The sequence below is a fragment of the Chelonoidis abingdonii genome, chromosome 13 (genome assembly GCF_003597395.2).
Source record: "Chelonoidis abingdonii isolate Lonesome George chromosome 13, CheloAbing_2.0, whole genome shotgun sequence".
Lineage (NCBI taxonomy): Eukaryota > Metazoa > Chordata > Testudines > Testudinidae > Chelonoidis > Chelonoidis abingdonii.
The window spans coordinates 32168870-32184355 of record NC_133781.1 but is presented as its reverse complement, the minus strand read 5'-3'; the positions used below and the strand labels follow the sequence as shown (position 1 = coordinate 32184355).

General features: G+C 61.4%; 1 protein-coding gene across 1 annotated transcript; it reads right to left on the bottom strand.

Annotated features, from left to right (window-relative positions):
- Window positions 1-141: 141 nt before the first annotated feature.
- On the bottom strand, window positions 142-6333 carry LOC116835891 (uncharacterized). Its single transcript, XM_075071929.1, is given in 8 exon segments — window positions 142-1662; window positions 2139-2331; window positions 2542-2679; window positions 3092-3273; window positions 4243-4312; window positions 4314-4336; window positions 5361-5453; window positions 6153-6333. Coding segments are annotated over 8 exon segments (1074 nt in total). The 5' UTR covers window positions 6220-6333; the 3' UTR covers window positions 142-1354.
- Window positions 6334-15486: the final 9153 nt, after the last annotated feature.

Below are 15486 nucleotides of genomic sequence, written 5' to 3'. Positions count from 1 at the left end.
GAAGCCCCAAGGCTCTGGTGGCCCCTGCCTCAGGTTGGGTGCTTGTCACCAAGAGCTCCCAGGCCAGGGGCTGGGCTGCTCTGGGGCTGGGATCTCCCCACAGAACAGCTGGGCCCTGCGCCAATATACCCTGAGCCAGGCCAGGAGCTTATTCTTTATTAAGCCGTAGGGAAGCAGAGCAGTCTCTGCAAGGCTCCAGGCAGCCCAGCAGCAGAAACAGGAGCTTTCAGCCAGGAACTGCAGAGACTCCATCATGGGCTGCCCGAGCCCAGCCCCCTTCAGCCTCCCCCGCATGCCCCCAAGGTGGGCCACTCCAAAGCAAGTGCCAGGGGCTCCGTACCTGCCTGGGGAATGCCCTGCCAGCCACCCTCTCACCTAGCACAGCATGGGCAGGGTCAATCCCTCAGGCAAGCCATTTAGGGCTTTGTGGGTCATAACCAACCGCCCGGAGCCCATGGGCAGCCTGCGCCAATCCGGGGGCATGGGGTCACATGCGGCCAGGAGGCACAACGGGATTCAGTGCCTGAAGGAAGCTGCCAGCTCCAGCAATCAACAGGTGCAAACCTGCTGGGCCAGCAACGGCTCGGAGCTCAGCAGGCTGCATCAGCACTTCCAGCCCTGCATCCTCACAACAGGCTCCAGGGTGTAGATCCTCTCACAGTCCCTTGAACCGTAGAGCAGTTGGGTCACGCTGCCCTGTGTGCATGGACCATAGTGCACATCCCTGTGGGCAGGAATCTCACTGCTCCTGGCCTTGCCCCCAGGCCTGCTGCACCCTGAGAAGTTGTCACACTCGATTGTGGGATAACTATAGAGGCACTGTGGGAAGAGGGGCCAAGGCCCTGATTCAGCTGGCAGCAGCACTGCGTCCACACGGGTGTTTGGAGCCGTGAGCAGCTTCTGGCCGGGCTGGTGGAGTGTAGACAGGCGAGCGACAGGCACGGGGCAGTGCAGCCCGGCATGGCTCAGTCATTAGGCTGGACAATGCAACTACACGGGCCATGCCCATGTAACTCCCACTGCCATGGCCCTGGCTGGCTTAATCCTAGAAAGGGGGTGGGAACCCCTGTGCTTCCCCAGGCAGGGCTGGGCCCACCTCTGCTGCACTGTGGCTGGAGATGGCCGGGTTCCTGTGTGGGTCATCCTGCTGGGCCTGGGCCTGGGCCTGGGCCAGGGCCAGGGCCAGCCAGTGGCATCCTGCTGCGCTGGCATGCAGAGGGCTGAGCAGATTGGGCCTCCCGGCTGGCGCTGGTATGGTCACTCCTGGTTTGGCAGCCCTGGGCTCCAAAGGGAAGCCAGCAGCAGAGGCAGGAGCACTCTCCTGTCTGCCTTGGGCGCACCCCTCCTGCCTGCCCTAGGGTGCAGCACCTCGCTCTCGCCAGCACTGCTCGGCCACAAATTTCAGCTTGTTGGCTGCCAGCTGGGTGTCCTGTGCGGAGACGTCACAGTGCCAGACGGCCCGTAGGGAGCGCGCAGCCCATGGGAGCAGCCGTACGTTGACAGCACACCCCGTCTCAGCCACCTCCTCCTCGCTCACCGCCTGCATGCGCTCACACAACTTCTCAGGGGACAGCCAGGGCACAGCCACCGTCCCCAGCACTATGTTGGTCTCCACAGCCGAGGGGTCGACGGAGCAGATAGGCGAGCCAAGCTCCCAGATGCCTAGGGGTGAAGGACACATGCTGTTAGGCTTTGTCTGTACCAGTGCCAAGCTCGCCCCCAACAGCGCAGAGGGAATCTGCAGCCCCTGGGGTAAAACAGCGAAGGACCCATCCCCCCTCTCCTCACAAGAGATGGGGCCAGGGGAGCTGCAGGGAAGGCACCAAGTTCCCCTTTTGACCTTCCTGGGAGCCCCTAGCTGAATCACCCTCCCCGCCCCCAGGGCAGGCAAATGCCACAGCCTTTCTGTGCCCAGTCTGAGCTCTCGCGACCGAGCACCACGTGCCCTGGGGGGCACAGAGGAGAATGGGGCCAGGACGACAGGGTTACCCCTGACTGAACTGGGCCAACCTCAGCTCCCCTGAGCCAAGGACAATGTGTCCTGGGGTCCTGCTGGCAGGGTCCAGCCCATTGCCTCCTGCACTGACACCCCCTCCCACACCTCGGCCTCGCTTCTGGAGCAGGGCACCTGCAGGCACCTTGGGTGAAGCGGCGGGCGTTGCTGTGGTCTCTCTGCAATGTCTCCTCCATGCGCTCCAGCCCTATGCGGGCAGCTGCCGCCAGCACTCCAGCCTGGCGCATCCCTCCACCAAGCAGCTTCCGTACGCGCCAGGCCTCTGCCACGAACTCTCTGCACCCAGCAACCAGCGCCCCGGCTGGGGCACCCAGCCCCTGCACTGCCAAGAGAGGGACTCAGAGACGGCTCCCAAGGGGCCTCCAACCCCTGTGCCCCAAAGGGGCCTCCCACCCCCACTCCTGGGTATCTGCTGCCTGCCTCAGAGTGGGCTCTGCCAGGAGCTGCCTCATGCCCCTCCCAGCTGGCCCTAGGGGAACCTGCCCTCTGGTGCTGTCACCTTCCCTGCACCTCATCTCCAGACACACCTTGGAGAAGCAGAGGGAGATGGAGTCACAGTGCTGGGTGATCTGAGCCGAGATGACGCCTTGGGCCACAGCCGCATTCATCAGCCGCACCCCGTCCATGTGGATGAGCAGCCTGTAGCAGTCAGCAAGCAGGCGCACCTGGAGTGGAGGAACATGGTGAGGCTGGGGCCAGTGGAAGCAGCTGGCTGGGGAGCCCCAGAGAGCCGCCAGTGGCTGGATTCAGGGGGCCCACGGCAAGGCTGTGGGTCTGTGGAACCTGCTGCCTCGCCCTGCCCTCATCGCTCAGCCCAGCCCCTTGGTCTCAGATCGGGCCTTGCCTGTGGGGCTGAGCATGCCTGCGATATGGGGCGCAGAGGGCACCTGGCCCAGCTGCTCGAGGTTAGCAGATGAGGCAGGAGTTGGCTTTTGAACCACTAGGCCAGGACCCCAGACAGCACTCTGCGTCTGAGGCCTGGGGCGGTGGTTCACCCCCCAGGAACCCTCGCACGTCAGCTCCAGGAGGCAGGCAGCTGAGAACAGCACACTCGTGTCACTGGTCTGCGAGACGCACCTCCCTGAGGTAGGCAAGGGGGAGCACCCGGCCCCCTGCAGAGCTGTGGGTGTTCTCCAGGCAGATGAGCACTGAGCGAGGGTGGTACCGGCTGCCATAGCCCACACGGACTGTTGACTCCAGCTCGTTGAGGTCCAAGGTGCCATCTGGCAGATCCTGTAGCACCTGAGAATGGACCCCAGCTACCTGTGCCCAGGACAGCATAGTGAGTGTGGACAGGCCCGAGGGCACCCAAAGCCATGCTCTGCCCCAGCGAGCCATGTTCACCAGCGTGGGAAACATTTGAACATTGCTCACTTCCAAATAGAACACCAAGGTGTCCCTGCCCCACTCGTCATACCCCCACTACGCCTCCCCCCCACACCTCCCCCCATCTGTCCCAGCCCAGGGTGTTCCTGGGACTCCTGGGCTCAGCACTTGGACCCTGCTGCTACCAGCAATGTGGCCTGGCCCCTCCTGCCCAGCTCTGTAGAGTGCGTCACCCCAGCAAGGGGATGAGCCCTGGGTTTGCACAGAACCAGCCCCATGACAGCTCATTTAGTAACAAGCCAAGAAAAGCCGGAGCCTCAGTTAAGGCCTAAAGCACCAGAGGCCGAGGGAGTGGGGCAGGGGACAGCTGAGCACCCCAGGGCGGGGGAACACAGAGTTCCTCGGACAAAGCCTGGCAGGGAGTTCTTTCCCCCATGGTTGCTGCGGCGAGTGGCCACAGGGGGCAGCAGCCGGCCAGGATTCAGAAGCCTGGTGTGACCGGCAGAACTTGGGCCGGTGCTGCCCTCCTGTGGCCCCGTCCCACACTCCCTCCACTAGAGAGACCTGCCCCCCTCCAAGTTAGAGCGATGGGGCAGGGGCAAGGCCTCTGGCTCCACACCAGGCCATCCGTGCACGTGCAGCCGCCACATGGGGATTCATTTCTGAGATCCGGGGCCTGCTCAGTGTGTGCATGGCCCTGCCCAGGGGGTGAGCATGGGAGACACCCACGCCCCTCCGGGGCCACGCAGAGACAGGGGATGCTCCTCATACATCCCTTGGCCCTTCCCTGCATGCCAGGACAGGATCAGAACTGGATCCAAAGCTGCCCTGGGGCACCAGGGTAGTGCCCTGGGGTTTCCTTAGCCAGGGGAGGGTGCCCAAGCGAGGCTGGAATGCACCACATAACTGAGCAACCCCTTCCTGCTCGAAGACATGCAGATGGGCCTCCCTCCCGACGAGCAGCTGAACCCCCCCGGCGCTGGCAGTGGCACATCACTGGGACAAGAGAGGGCGGCAGTGAAGCGGGACCGGAGGGACAGGGGTGGGGGCCTTGGCAGACAGACTGGGGGGAACATGTCAGGAGCAGTTCTGGATGGCAGAGCTGTGTGGGGCACAAAGCAGCAGGGCTCTGGCCCCATAGAAAGAGCAGATTGTGGACCAAGCAGGGGCCGCTTTGGCATTCCCCTTCATCAAGTTGGGCCACATGCCTTCCTGTCTCCTGGGGAGCACCTGCCACACCAGGGACTGGCTACCCCCTCCCTCGGCCACAGGGGCACTGGAAACAGTCCAGGCTGCCCTGAACAACTGGCGCTTGCCTTGCCCCTCATAGCGCCCCCTGCTCGGACAGGCTGGGACAGAAATTGCTGGGCGCTCTTCCCTCCTGCCCCCGTCCCCCGCATCAGTACTCCTGCCCTGCTCCCTTCAGCACCCCCAGATGGGGCAGGCTGGGACAGAAATAGCTGGGAGCTCCGCCCCACCCCAATCAGTGCTCCTGCCCTGCTCCCCTCAGCACTCCATATCTGGGAGCTCCCCCAACCCCACACATCAGTACTCCTGCCCTGCTCCTCTCAGCACCCCCAGATGGGGCAGGCTGGGACAGAAATAGCTGGGAGCTCCGCCCCACCCCAATCAGTGCTCCTGCCCTGCTCCTCTCAGCACCCCCAGATGGGACAGGCTGGGACAGAAATAGCTGGGAGCTCCCCCCGCCCAAGTCAGTGCTCCTGCTCTGCTCCCCTCAGCACCCCATATCTGGGAGCTCCCCCCCCACCCATCAGTGCTCCTGCCAGCTCCCCATAGCACCCCCTGCTGGGCAGGCTGGGACAGGAGTAGTTGGGGGCTCCCCATACAGTCGGTGCTCCCTGTTCCCCACAGCACCCCCTGCTGGGAGAGGCTGGGGCTGCAGCTCTAATTCGGTAGACAAACACACACACTTCCCAGCCTAGTGGCAGTCAATAGCCACTTGCCCAGCCCTGCAGGTGGCTCGTAGCCAGCCAGCGCTGTGCTGGTCTGCCCACCCCACGGCACTCATCAGCAATGAGATCTGCCATGGTCAACGTTGGCACAAACAAAGCCTCCTCCATTCCTAGGAGCTGGGCGGCCAAGCGCTGGAGCTCTGCACGGAAAGTCGCGGGGGTAGGGGGGGGCTTTCATTAGCACTTGGGGTGGCATGGGAACAAGAGCAAGACAGGTACAGTGTGCCCCTCACTGCAGCAAGTGGGGCAGCTCACAGAATCCATGTGCCTTTCGGGGGGGGGGGGGCACCAGAGCACAGAGCAGGGATTCCTGCTACACTGGAGCCCTCCAGCTTGGCCAAGACCCAGGGCATTGACCCCTGCTGCCCATGCAAGTGATTTGTTTGGGGTTCAGTGGGTCCCTGTCCCAACCCTGGCAGGAGAAGGGAGGGGCTGGGCACTTGTTCTGGTCACAACCAGACTTTGAAGTGTACCCGGAAGCCCCTGCAGAGGCAGCATCCGCCCAGCTGATGTGTGGGGGAGGGGGAGCCCGAGTTCACAGCCCCATGGAGATCCGTTCCTGGAAGCTGATGCTCAGCCCCCTTGCCCTCCCCCGGCCCCTCCTCTCCGTGCGGTTCCGCTTTGGGCTCCCCACAGCTGCTGCCGCTTTCTTGCCCTGCTTGTGATCCGCTCAATGGCGACCTACAGAGGGGAGGGGAAGGGCATGTCTGTGGGAGAGGGGGTCTGCTCCACACTCTGGCCGGGGGGAGGGTGGGGCGGTGTCCCAGCCACAGGGCAGAGGGTCCCATCAGAGCCCAGCCAAGGGGCACAGTCACCACAATGCTGCCCCCGGGCCTCACCATTGACCGTTGGGTCCTCCTCATAGTTGTCATCCCCCACCTCGGCCTGGGCCATAGCCTGTCTCATCGCCACGCTGGGCCTGGTCACCGTGTCGCTGCGCAGATCTACCACGTGGGGCTGGGCCCCCCAGCTGCTCGGGGCTGGGGTGGGAGAGCACAACCAGCTTGGACAAGAATGGACAGGCACAGGCTAGGCAATATCTGGGATGGCCTGGCTGGGCCAGCAACCCCTGCACCCCTCTCCCCGGTCTCTGCCTCCCCTGCACCTCTCAGTCTCTTGCCCCACACCCCTCTGCCCCCCCCGCACCCCTCTCCCCCCTGCACCTCTCGGTCTCCGCCTCACACCCCTCTGCCCACCGCACCCCGTCTCTGCCCCACTCGGTCTGTCGCCCCACACCCCTCTGCCCCCCCGCACCCCTCCCCCCTGCACCTCTCGCTCTCCCGGCTCACACCCTCTGCCCCCCCGCACCCCAGTCTCGGCCCCTCTCGGTCTCTCGCCCACCCCCTCTGCCCCCCCCGCACCCTCTCCCCCCTGCCCCTCTCGCGTCTTCGCCCACACCCCCTCGGCCCCCCGCATCCCTTCCCCCTGCACCTCTCGGCTCTCGCCCCCTCTGCCCCCCGATCCCTCTCCCCCTGCACCTCTCGGTCTCTCGCCCCACACCCCTCTGCCCCCCGCTCCCCGGTCTCTCTCCCCCACCCCGCACGGGCCCTCTCCCCGCCCCATCGGCCAGACCGGGCGGGCCTACCCCGGTGCAGGGAGGCCGGTCGCTCGGGCTGGCACTGGGCGGGGCCCCGGGTGCGCAGTGGGCGGGGGGGCATGCACTGCCAGTGCCCCCCACGTCCGGCGGTTCGACCACGCGGGGCAGCCGCAGCATCGCCTCCCCGCACCCAGCTGGACTACATGGCCCAGCATACCTTGCGGCACCGCAAAGCATGCCGGGAACCGCAGCCGCCGGAACGGACCAGCCCCCAGGGCGTGCCGGGGGCGGGGTCTGCCGGGCGGCCGCCCCCCGGAGGGCTCCCAGCCGCTCTGTTCTGTGGGGCGGCCCGGGGAGGGTGGCCGTGGGCGGATCACTGGGTCGCCCCACAGCAGCTCCTGGCTCCCAGCGGCTCTGTTCTGTGGGGCGGCCCGGGAGGGTGGCCGTGGGCGGGAATCAGCCGGGCTGCCCCACAGCAGCTCCCGGGCTCTGTTCTGTGGGCGGCCCGGGGGGGTGGCCGTGGGCGGATCAGCTGGGCTGCCCCACAGCAGCTCCTGGCTCCCAGCGGCTCTGTTCTGTGGGGCGCCCGGGGAGGGTGGCCGTGGGCGGGATCAGTGGGCTGCCCCACAGCAGCTCCTGGCTCCCAGCGGCTCTGTTCTGTGGGCGGCCGGGGAGGTGGCCGTGGGCGGGATCAGCCGGGCTGCCCCACAGCAGTCCCAGCGGTGTTCTGTGGGCGGCCCGGGGGGGGGTGGCCGTGGGGGGTCAGCTGGGCCGCCCCACAGCAGCTCCTGGCTCCAGCGGCTCTGTTCTGTGGGGCAGCCCGGGGAGGGGTGGCCGTGGCGGGATCAGCTGGGCTGCCCCACAGCAGCTCCTGGCTCCCAGCGGCTCTGTTCTGTGGGGCGGCCCGGGAGGGTGGCCGGTGGGCGGGATCAGCTGGGCTGCCCCACAGCAGCTCCTGGCTCCCAGCGGCTCTGTTCTGTGGGGCGGCCCGGGAGGGTGGCCGTGGGCGGGATCAGCCGGCTGCCCACAGCAGCTCCAGGCTCTGTTCTGTGGGGCGGCCCGGGGGGGTGGTGGCCGTGGGCGGGGTCAGCTGGGCCGCCCACAGCAGCTCCTGGCTCCCAGCGGCGGTCTGTTCTGTGGGGCAGCCGGGGAGGGTGGCCGGGGCGGGATCAGCCGGGCTGCCCACAGCAGCTCCTGGCTCCCAGCGGCTCGGTTCTGTGGGCGGGATCAGCTGGGCCGCCCCACAGCAGCTCCTGGCTCCCAGCGGCTCGTTCTGTGGGGCTGCCTTGGGGGCTGGCTCGACCGCCAGGTGTCCTGGCTTGTAGCTCAGGGGGGCACCGGGTAGCAGCCCCGTCGTGGCTCGGGCATAGAACAAGCTAATGTCCATGGTTAGTGCAATAATGTAAATACGAAGTGGCTCATGAAATAACTGGCCTGGACCATCTGGGGCAGCGGCAGGGCCCTTGGCAGCTCTGCCTGTCTCACCTGGGTCACTGTGCCAGGCCTGTTCCTGCTGGCTGGTAAGGGCCAGGTTTTCAAAGGTGCCTGGGATCCAGATGGGGCCAGGTGAGATTTTGACTCGCATTGATTGCAGGCCTGATGCTGCTGCCGAACTTGGAGAAGGCCGGGACGTACAGTTCCCTGCACACCGCTGCTGATGTCTCGGGGCGGTGGTGCAGACGCAGAGGGAGAGCGGTCTGTGCCCAAAGAGCTTGCACTTGGAGGCTGTGTGTGTCGCTAGCCGGATGCCAGGAGGACGATTCCCTTGACGTGTTGGGCTGCCTTTGTTTCTTTTGCTGCAACTTTCTTGAGCAGTGGGGATTCCTGGCTAATCAAGGGCAGGATATGAGCTGTGCTAACTCTGATCCCTGGCAAACCAATGCCCTCCTAGGGCAAAGCGATGGGCGAGGCGAGGGAGCAGGAATGCAGCCCAGTCCAAAGTGCAGCATGGACTGCTCATTTTCTTGGCATCTTTGTCCACGTGAGGTTTGCTGGTGGCAAGGTGGGAGAAGGTGGATGAACCCTGCAAGGGTGGGGCTTATAGATTCATAGACTCTAGGACTGGAAGGGACCGCGAGAGTCATCGAGTCCAGTCCCCTGCCCTCAGTGCAGGACCAAATACTGTCTAGACCATCCTGACAGACATTTATCTAACCTACTCTTAAATATCTCTAGAGAGGAGATTCCACAACCCCCCTAGGTAATTTATTCCAATGTTCAACTACACCTGACAGTTAGGAATTTTCCTAATGTCCAACCTAAATCTTCCTTGCTGCAGTTTAAGCCCACTGCTTCTTGTCTATCATTAAAGGCTAAGGTGAACAAGTTTTCTCCCTCCTCCTGATGACACCTTTTAGATACCTGAAAACTGCTATCACATCCCTCTCAGTCTTCTCTTTTCCAAACAAACAAACCCAATTCTTTCAGCCTTCCTTCATAGGTTGTGTTCTCAAGACCTTTAATCATTCTTGTTGCTCTTCTCTGGACCCTCTCCATTTCTCATATCTTTCTTGAAATGCGGTGCCAGAACTGGACACAATACTCCAGTTGAGGCCTAACCAGCACAGAGTAGTGCGGAAGAATGACTTCTCGTGTCTGTTTACAACGCACCTGTTAATGCATCCCAGAATCACGTTTGCTTTTTCTCAACAGTATCACACTGTTGACTCATATTAGCTTTTGGTCCACTATGACCCCTAGATCTCTTTCTGCCATACTCCTCTAGAACCTCCTCCCTTTTTCCCTTGTCTATCCTTCCTGAGCAAACTATACCCATCCACACCAACATTCCAATCTTGTGTATTATCCACCAAGTTTCAGTGATGCCAACAATGTCATAGTTGTATTTATTTATTAGCACTTCCAGTTCTTCCTGCTTATTACCTATACTTATGTGTGGGTTACTGTCCCCAGGGGACACGTTCTGATGTTACTTACTACTTGATGCCATTTGCTGACACCCAAAGACAATTGCTTTACAGGCGTCTCTGGCCAGGTGTGACAGACAGAGGCAGGGTCTGACTCGTGTGCTTGGTACTATCACCCTGATCCATGCCCAACAGGGAGGGGAACTCCTTCTCTGGCCCCCTTGGCTGCAGACCATCAGTATGGCCCCCATTCAACATGTGTGTTTGGTGCTGGGAGGGGAGGGAGTGCTGCCCTATGCATGTGGCTAAAGAAATAGGGTAAGGGCCCTCATTCCCAGGTGCCCTCCCTGTTATCCTGTCCTGACCCCAGTGAACCCACCCCTGTATCTGGGAAGCTCCCTCTGCCCCTACTGGCTGAAGTCCCGCTTGTGCTCTCGCTGCCTCCTGTTCCTGGCCCCACTATGGCGATGGCAGGGCTGCCACAGGAAGGGAATGTCCAAGGGGACACTCAGACTGAACATGGCTGGTTTGTGCTGCTCTCCTCCCTGGCACTCTCACAGCTACCTTGGTGCTCTGAAGCTGCAGCTCCTTCAGGCTCCATTGCCCCAGCCCCTGGTGCATTTCTGGGGGTGACTCCTCCACTGGGTGTTTGCCAGCTCTCGAAGAGATCCCCAGGTCAGAGCAGGCAGGTTCCTCACATACTGTGGGTCGGCACTGGTCTCCAGGGAGATGGGCAGTTTGAATCCAACCTTTGTGCCTTTTCCATGCACACACAGAAGCATATTTATTTAATTGTAATTATTCCTGTCATGCTGCTACAGCCGCTAACAGGAAACAAAAGCAGTGAATCCTAGCCCAGCCTGGGAGTTACAGCCCTCTGCACTGAGTCTAATCCTCAGTACAACTGGCGCACAGGCGGGTAAACACGTTTTATGGAGATCGCTATAAAATCTCCTCCCGCTTTGTTCGGAGGCTCTATAGGACTCTTGGCCCCTTGACAAAACCAACATACTGCACACACACACAAGTCACTATGTGCCCTGCACCACCAGGAGACTTTTCCGCCCTGTTCCCATCCACTCCCAGCTCTGCCAGGTGAATGGCTCTGTGGGGCCTGTGTGCTGACGGTGGCCTAGGCACACGCTCCCACGCCTTGCTTTACATGTCCACCCTGGCAGGTTCCAAGGCCCCAGTGAAATCTCCCATCTGACTCTGCTTGCTTGGGCTATGGCAGGGAGATAATGGCCATGCCATCCCCAGGGTGCCCAGGGCAACAGAGGGGGAGTGTAGGTTTGCCTGTAGTGAGTGAAGACTTTGCCTGGCTGGGGCAGGCTGTGTTGGTGAGGAACGCTGGGACTTCAGCTGTGCAGTGCATGGGCCTGCCTCCTTGGCCCCTGGAGCGAAGGGGGCGGCAGTGCCCAGTTGGGAGCTGGACATTGACAGCTTGTGTGATGGGCAAGAGAAGCTGGGCACCGCCAAGGAGCTCTGTGATTGTGTCCTAGAGCAGTGGATGGCTGTAAGAACCTGCACAGAGCAGAATGGGCCTGGGGGAGGGTCCCTGGGGAGCTCTGTGAACTGGCTGAGTGCATCAGCACAGCTGAGAGCCAAGCACTCCCCGCAGGTGTCTCCTGCATCACAGGCATGGGGTCTGTAGCAGCCCGCCAGGAGGGGGCAGGTTCAGCGCCAAAACCTGCCTGGCATGTGGAGAGATGTCCCTGATATGGCTCTGAGCACCAGGATGCAATAAACCCCAGCGTGTCTGCCCCAGGAGCCCAGAGCCTGGCTCCTGCTGGGCCCTCTTGGGGTCAGTGGTTACAGGGAGGAGGGCAGGATGAATGCTATCACAGCACACAGGGCCATTCCCCAGGTCAGGGCAGCCCTTGCAGCCAGGCCTGTGCCAGCACTGTCCTCAGAGACTCACTCCCAGCCCTGGTACTGGTCAGTCTCCAGCCAGGGAGCAAGCCCAAGAGGGGGTCCACCTCCTTCTCTGTGCTATCTGGGCCATTCCTGTGAGCAGTATGTGGGGGTGGGGAGCATGGTGCATGGCCCCCAGTGCACCCCCCCTTCCTCCTGTCAATGGGCTCTCTGCACAAGCACCCCCCCCCCCGCATATAGGTGCTGGCACTAGGGGTGCTACTGCACCTCCTGACTTGAAGAGGTTTCCATCACACACAGGGTTTACAGTTTGGTTCGATGGTTCTCAGCTCCCCCACTATACAAATTGTTCTAGCCCCCCAGCGTACAGCTGTATTCACACACCAGCACAGCCTCCTCTGCAGAGCCGTACCCCACTCTACACAGCCATACACCCCATCTTGCACAAGTGCATACTGCTGCTGCTCTCCAAACCCATAGCAGACCCACCTGCAGACTGCACAAACATCTGGACCTTGGTGTAGATACACACACACCTGTCTGTGTCACTCACACCCATCCTTCCCTTTTACTCTTCACCCAGCTGCAGTGTGTGCCATGCAGCCCCATCACATGAGTGACTGAGCCATAAACAGCCCTTCACAGAGACGTTTTTCACACGCAGAGGCCATATGTTAACAGTTTCTCTTTATTTACTGCCTCTATTTCCTCTTTGTTCCAGTAACTTGTCCTCCAACTTCGAGCTGCCTGTGATTAGGCAGAAAGGCCTCTAATCTCTGCGATCTGATTTACCGTCACTGAGAGCAGCCGCTTCCCGTTACTGGTCCTGGACTTGGGAACATGGTCAGCTCTGCCTGCTGGCTTCCCTCTCCTCTCCAAAGCTTCCTTCGTCACACACTCTGCCTTCCCAGCAGCTTCCTCTTCCAGTAAGCGCTGGGCTGTGGGTCAGTTACGCAGCAGGTGAGGAGCTAGGGCCAGGAAATGCAGAGTGTAGTGACGGGGAAGTGGGGTGACTAGGCCTGGGGGTAGGGTGAGGAGCAGTCCAGAGCAAAGAGGCAGAACGGCGCACGCCTCACCTGCTTTCCAACGGTGGCTGCTCGCTCCTGGGGAACAGCCTGTTGGACTTTGGACATGACTCACTTGCCTTGCCATGGTGCAGTTCACCTGGTTCCAGTTAAGCATGGACCTGGCTGGATCAAGGGGCCATTTTCAGCCTAAGTCACCGCAAAGCCAGCGTCAAGCAGCCCCCACTCTCCTGCGGAACTCCCTGGGGTAGGGCCCTCCTCGTCAGACGCAGGAACCATGGCCTGGAGTGGGCGAGGTGGCTCGACGCCCTACTGTTCTCCATTGTCACAGCACCTTTAAGGGCTGCTGGAGCACAAAACAGGGCAGCACTCAAGGCCGAATCAGCCCCAGCAGCCCTAGGGAGAGAAGGCATCGCCCCTCCCTTGCTTGCTGCAGCAGGCTCAGCACCGCGCCAGGGATGAATTCAGGCAACCATGGCTACAAGAAGCAGGAGCCTGCTGCCTCAGCCCTCTAACTGTGCCGTGAACCTGCCCCAGGCACTGCAGACCCTAGTGTTGGCACGGACAGGACACCACTGAGGGAACATGCAGATCAGGAGTGCCAGCTGAGGCCAGCGGGGAGCAGGGGGACTGGGGGAGCTGGCATTGTGCTGCCACTCAGCGCCGCTGCGAATGCTCCACACTCCCTGCCCAGATCAGCTGTGGTCTTGGCAGCCATGCAGGAAACGACTTTACAGGGAAGGCAGCTCAGGGAGGAGGGCTCAGCCTTGGAGTCTCTGCCCACAGCAGCCACCTTAGCCATGAGGTAACAGCTGAGGGTGCCAAAGCTCTGAGATCATGCTGGCGGCCAGTGCCCTCTGCTCCCAGGTGCTGGCTTTGCTGGACGATTTGTGTGGCCAGGTCTGCTCCGCCAGCTGCACTGATCACCTTCATTGTGGTCAGCACCCACCGCGCTCCCTCCTTCCCTCCCTCCGTGCTAGCTCTGGCTGGCCCCAGGAGATCTTTGCTGTCCCTCTTGAAGAGCTCACCTCAGAGACTGTGCTGCAGCCACCTCTGATGCACTTCTCAGAGGCGGCTGCAGGGAAAGTCTCTCCCAGCAGGGGCTGCAGGGAGGCTTGCTAAGGGCTGTGTCTTGCAGCCACCACCTGCAAGCTTTGGCCTCTGCCTGCTTTGCCTCCTGGGGAATGTTGGAGGCGAGGTCCTTCTGTGTGGCTGGCCTCCGAGGGGCTAAAATCAGCTGCTTGGCTTTTTCCTTATCCTGGCTGGACAGACTTGTGGGTCTCTCCCTTCTCACTGGAGCAGACAACCTCACCAGGTGATTCCCAGAGCCCACAGAGATGCTTCTCCTGTCTCAGCTGCAGCCTTATGCCTCTTCCACAGGGGCAAAGACCCTTCCCAGGAGGGGCTGGACCTGTGGGTGTGAATATGGCACATCATGGATGAGAGGCCCTTCTCCACTCCACACATGTCCCTGGGGTTCCTCCCGGGGGAGGGCGCGGGAGGCTTCCCTGGCACACACTGCCTCTTGGCCTAGTCGGTACCAAGAGAACCTCTGCATGGGCACAGGAAAGGGCCAAACAGCCCATTGGCTCCACGGATTTGCTGGGGGTGGCAGAGTAACATGAGCAAATCTTAACAGGGAAACCCCTGGCCAGGTGCTTTGAGCCCAACTTTGGTGGCAGCCTTCAGCCTTCCCAGGGCCATACGTGGGCACAGGAGATATGGGCTGAGAGCTCCTGCAAGAGGGGCCTAAATCCCCTTAATAAGTCTGAAAGAGTTGGCAGCCCCGAATGTCACCAACCTACTGGTAGGGGCAGGAGGAGTTAATGAAAAGGCAGGAGGAGTGGGGGATGGATGACAGGGGTGATGAAGCGGGGCCTGCAGCAAGGGCTGGCAGAGTGGGGCTGGCAGGAGGGGGTGGCTGAGGAGGCGGGTGGCTTCTGCAAGGGTCCTACGAGGACTTCTTATTGTTAAGAACATAAGAATGGTCGTGCCAAGTCAGAGCAAAGGTCCATCTAGCCCAGTATCTGTCTACCGACAGTGGCCAATGCCAGGTGCCCCAGAGGGAGTGAACCTAACAGGTAATGATCAAGTGATCTCTCTCCTGCCATCCATCTCCATCCTCTGATGAACAGAGGCTAGGGACACCATTCTTTACCCTTCCTGGCTAATAGCCATTTATGGACTTAGCCACCATGAATTTATCCAGTTCCCTTTTAAACATTGTTATAGTCCCACCCTTCACAACCTCCTCAGGTAAGGAGTTTTAGCTCTTCCCGCATGCTCCACGTCCGTCTTGCAGTGATGTGGGGCAGCTATCAGAGCTCTTGGCTGGATGGATGCCTGCCGCTTGTGGAACCTGGCTGACTGCAGGAGTGGAACCTGGTGCACAGGAAGGATGGCCAATTGCTCACTGTGACCCAGACATCAATGTGTTGGGCCCCACTGACCCCCTCCAGCATGAGATCCCCCCACTTTGCTGCTGGGCTGGCTTCTGGCCTGAACACAGAGTCCTGGGGATGGTCCTTGCTGCCTGACTGAGGGGCTGGCAGTTCCCCCTTCCCCTGGCAAGGTGCCACATTCCCTGTTCAAATGCGACGTCCCGACGCATCCCAGACGTGGATCACAGAGCCTAACAAGCCAATGCTGGCTTTCCCAGCAGAGATGGGAAGAGGAGATTGTGTCATTATCTCCCCACTTACAAAGATCTCTGTGCAGGGCCGCCCAGAGGAGGGGGCAAGTGGGGCAATTTGCCCCAGACCCCGGGCCTTGCAGAGGCCTCCATGAGAGTTTTTTGGGGCCGTGGGGTCCTTCACTCACTCCAGGGGCCCCAGAAAACTCTTGCGGGGCCCGGGCCCCCAGAGCTTCT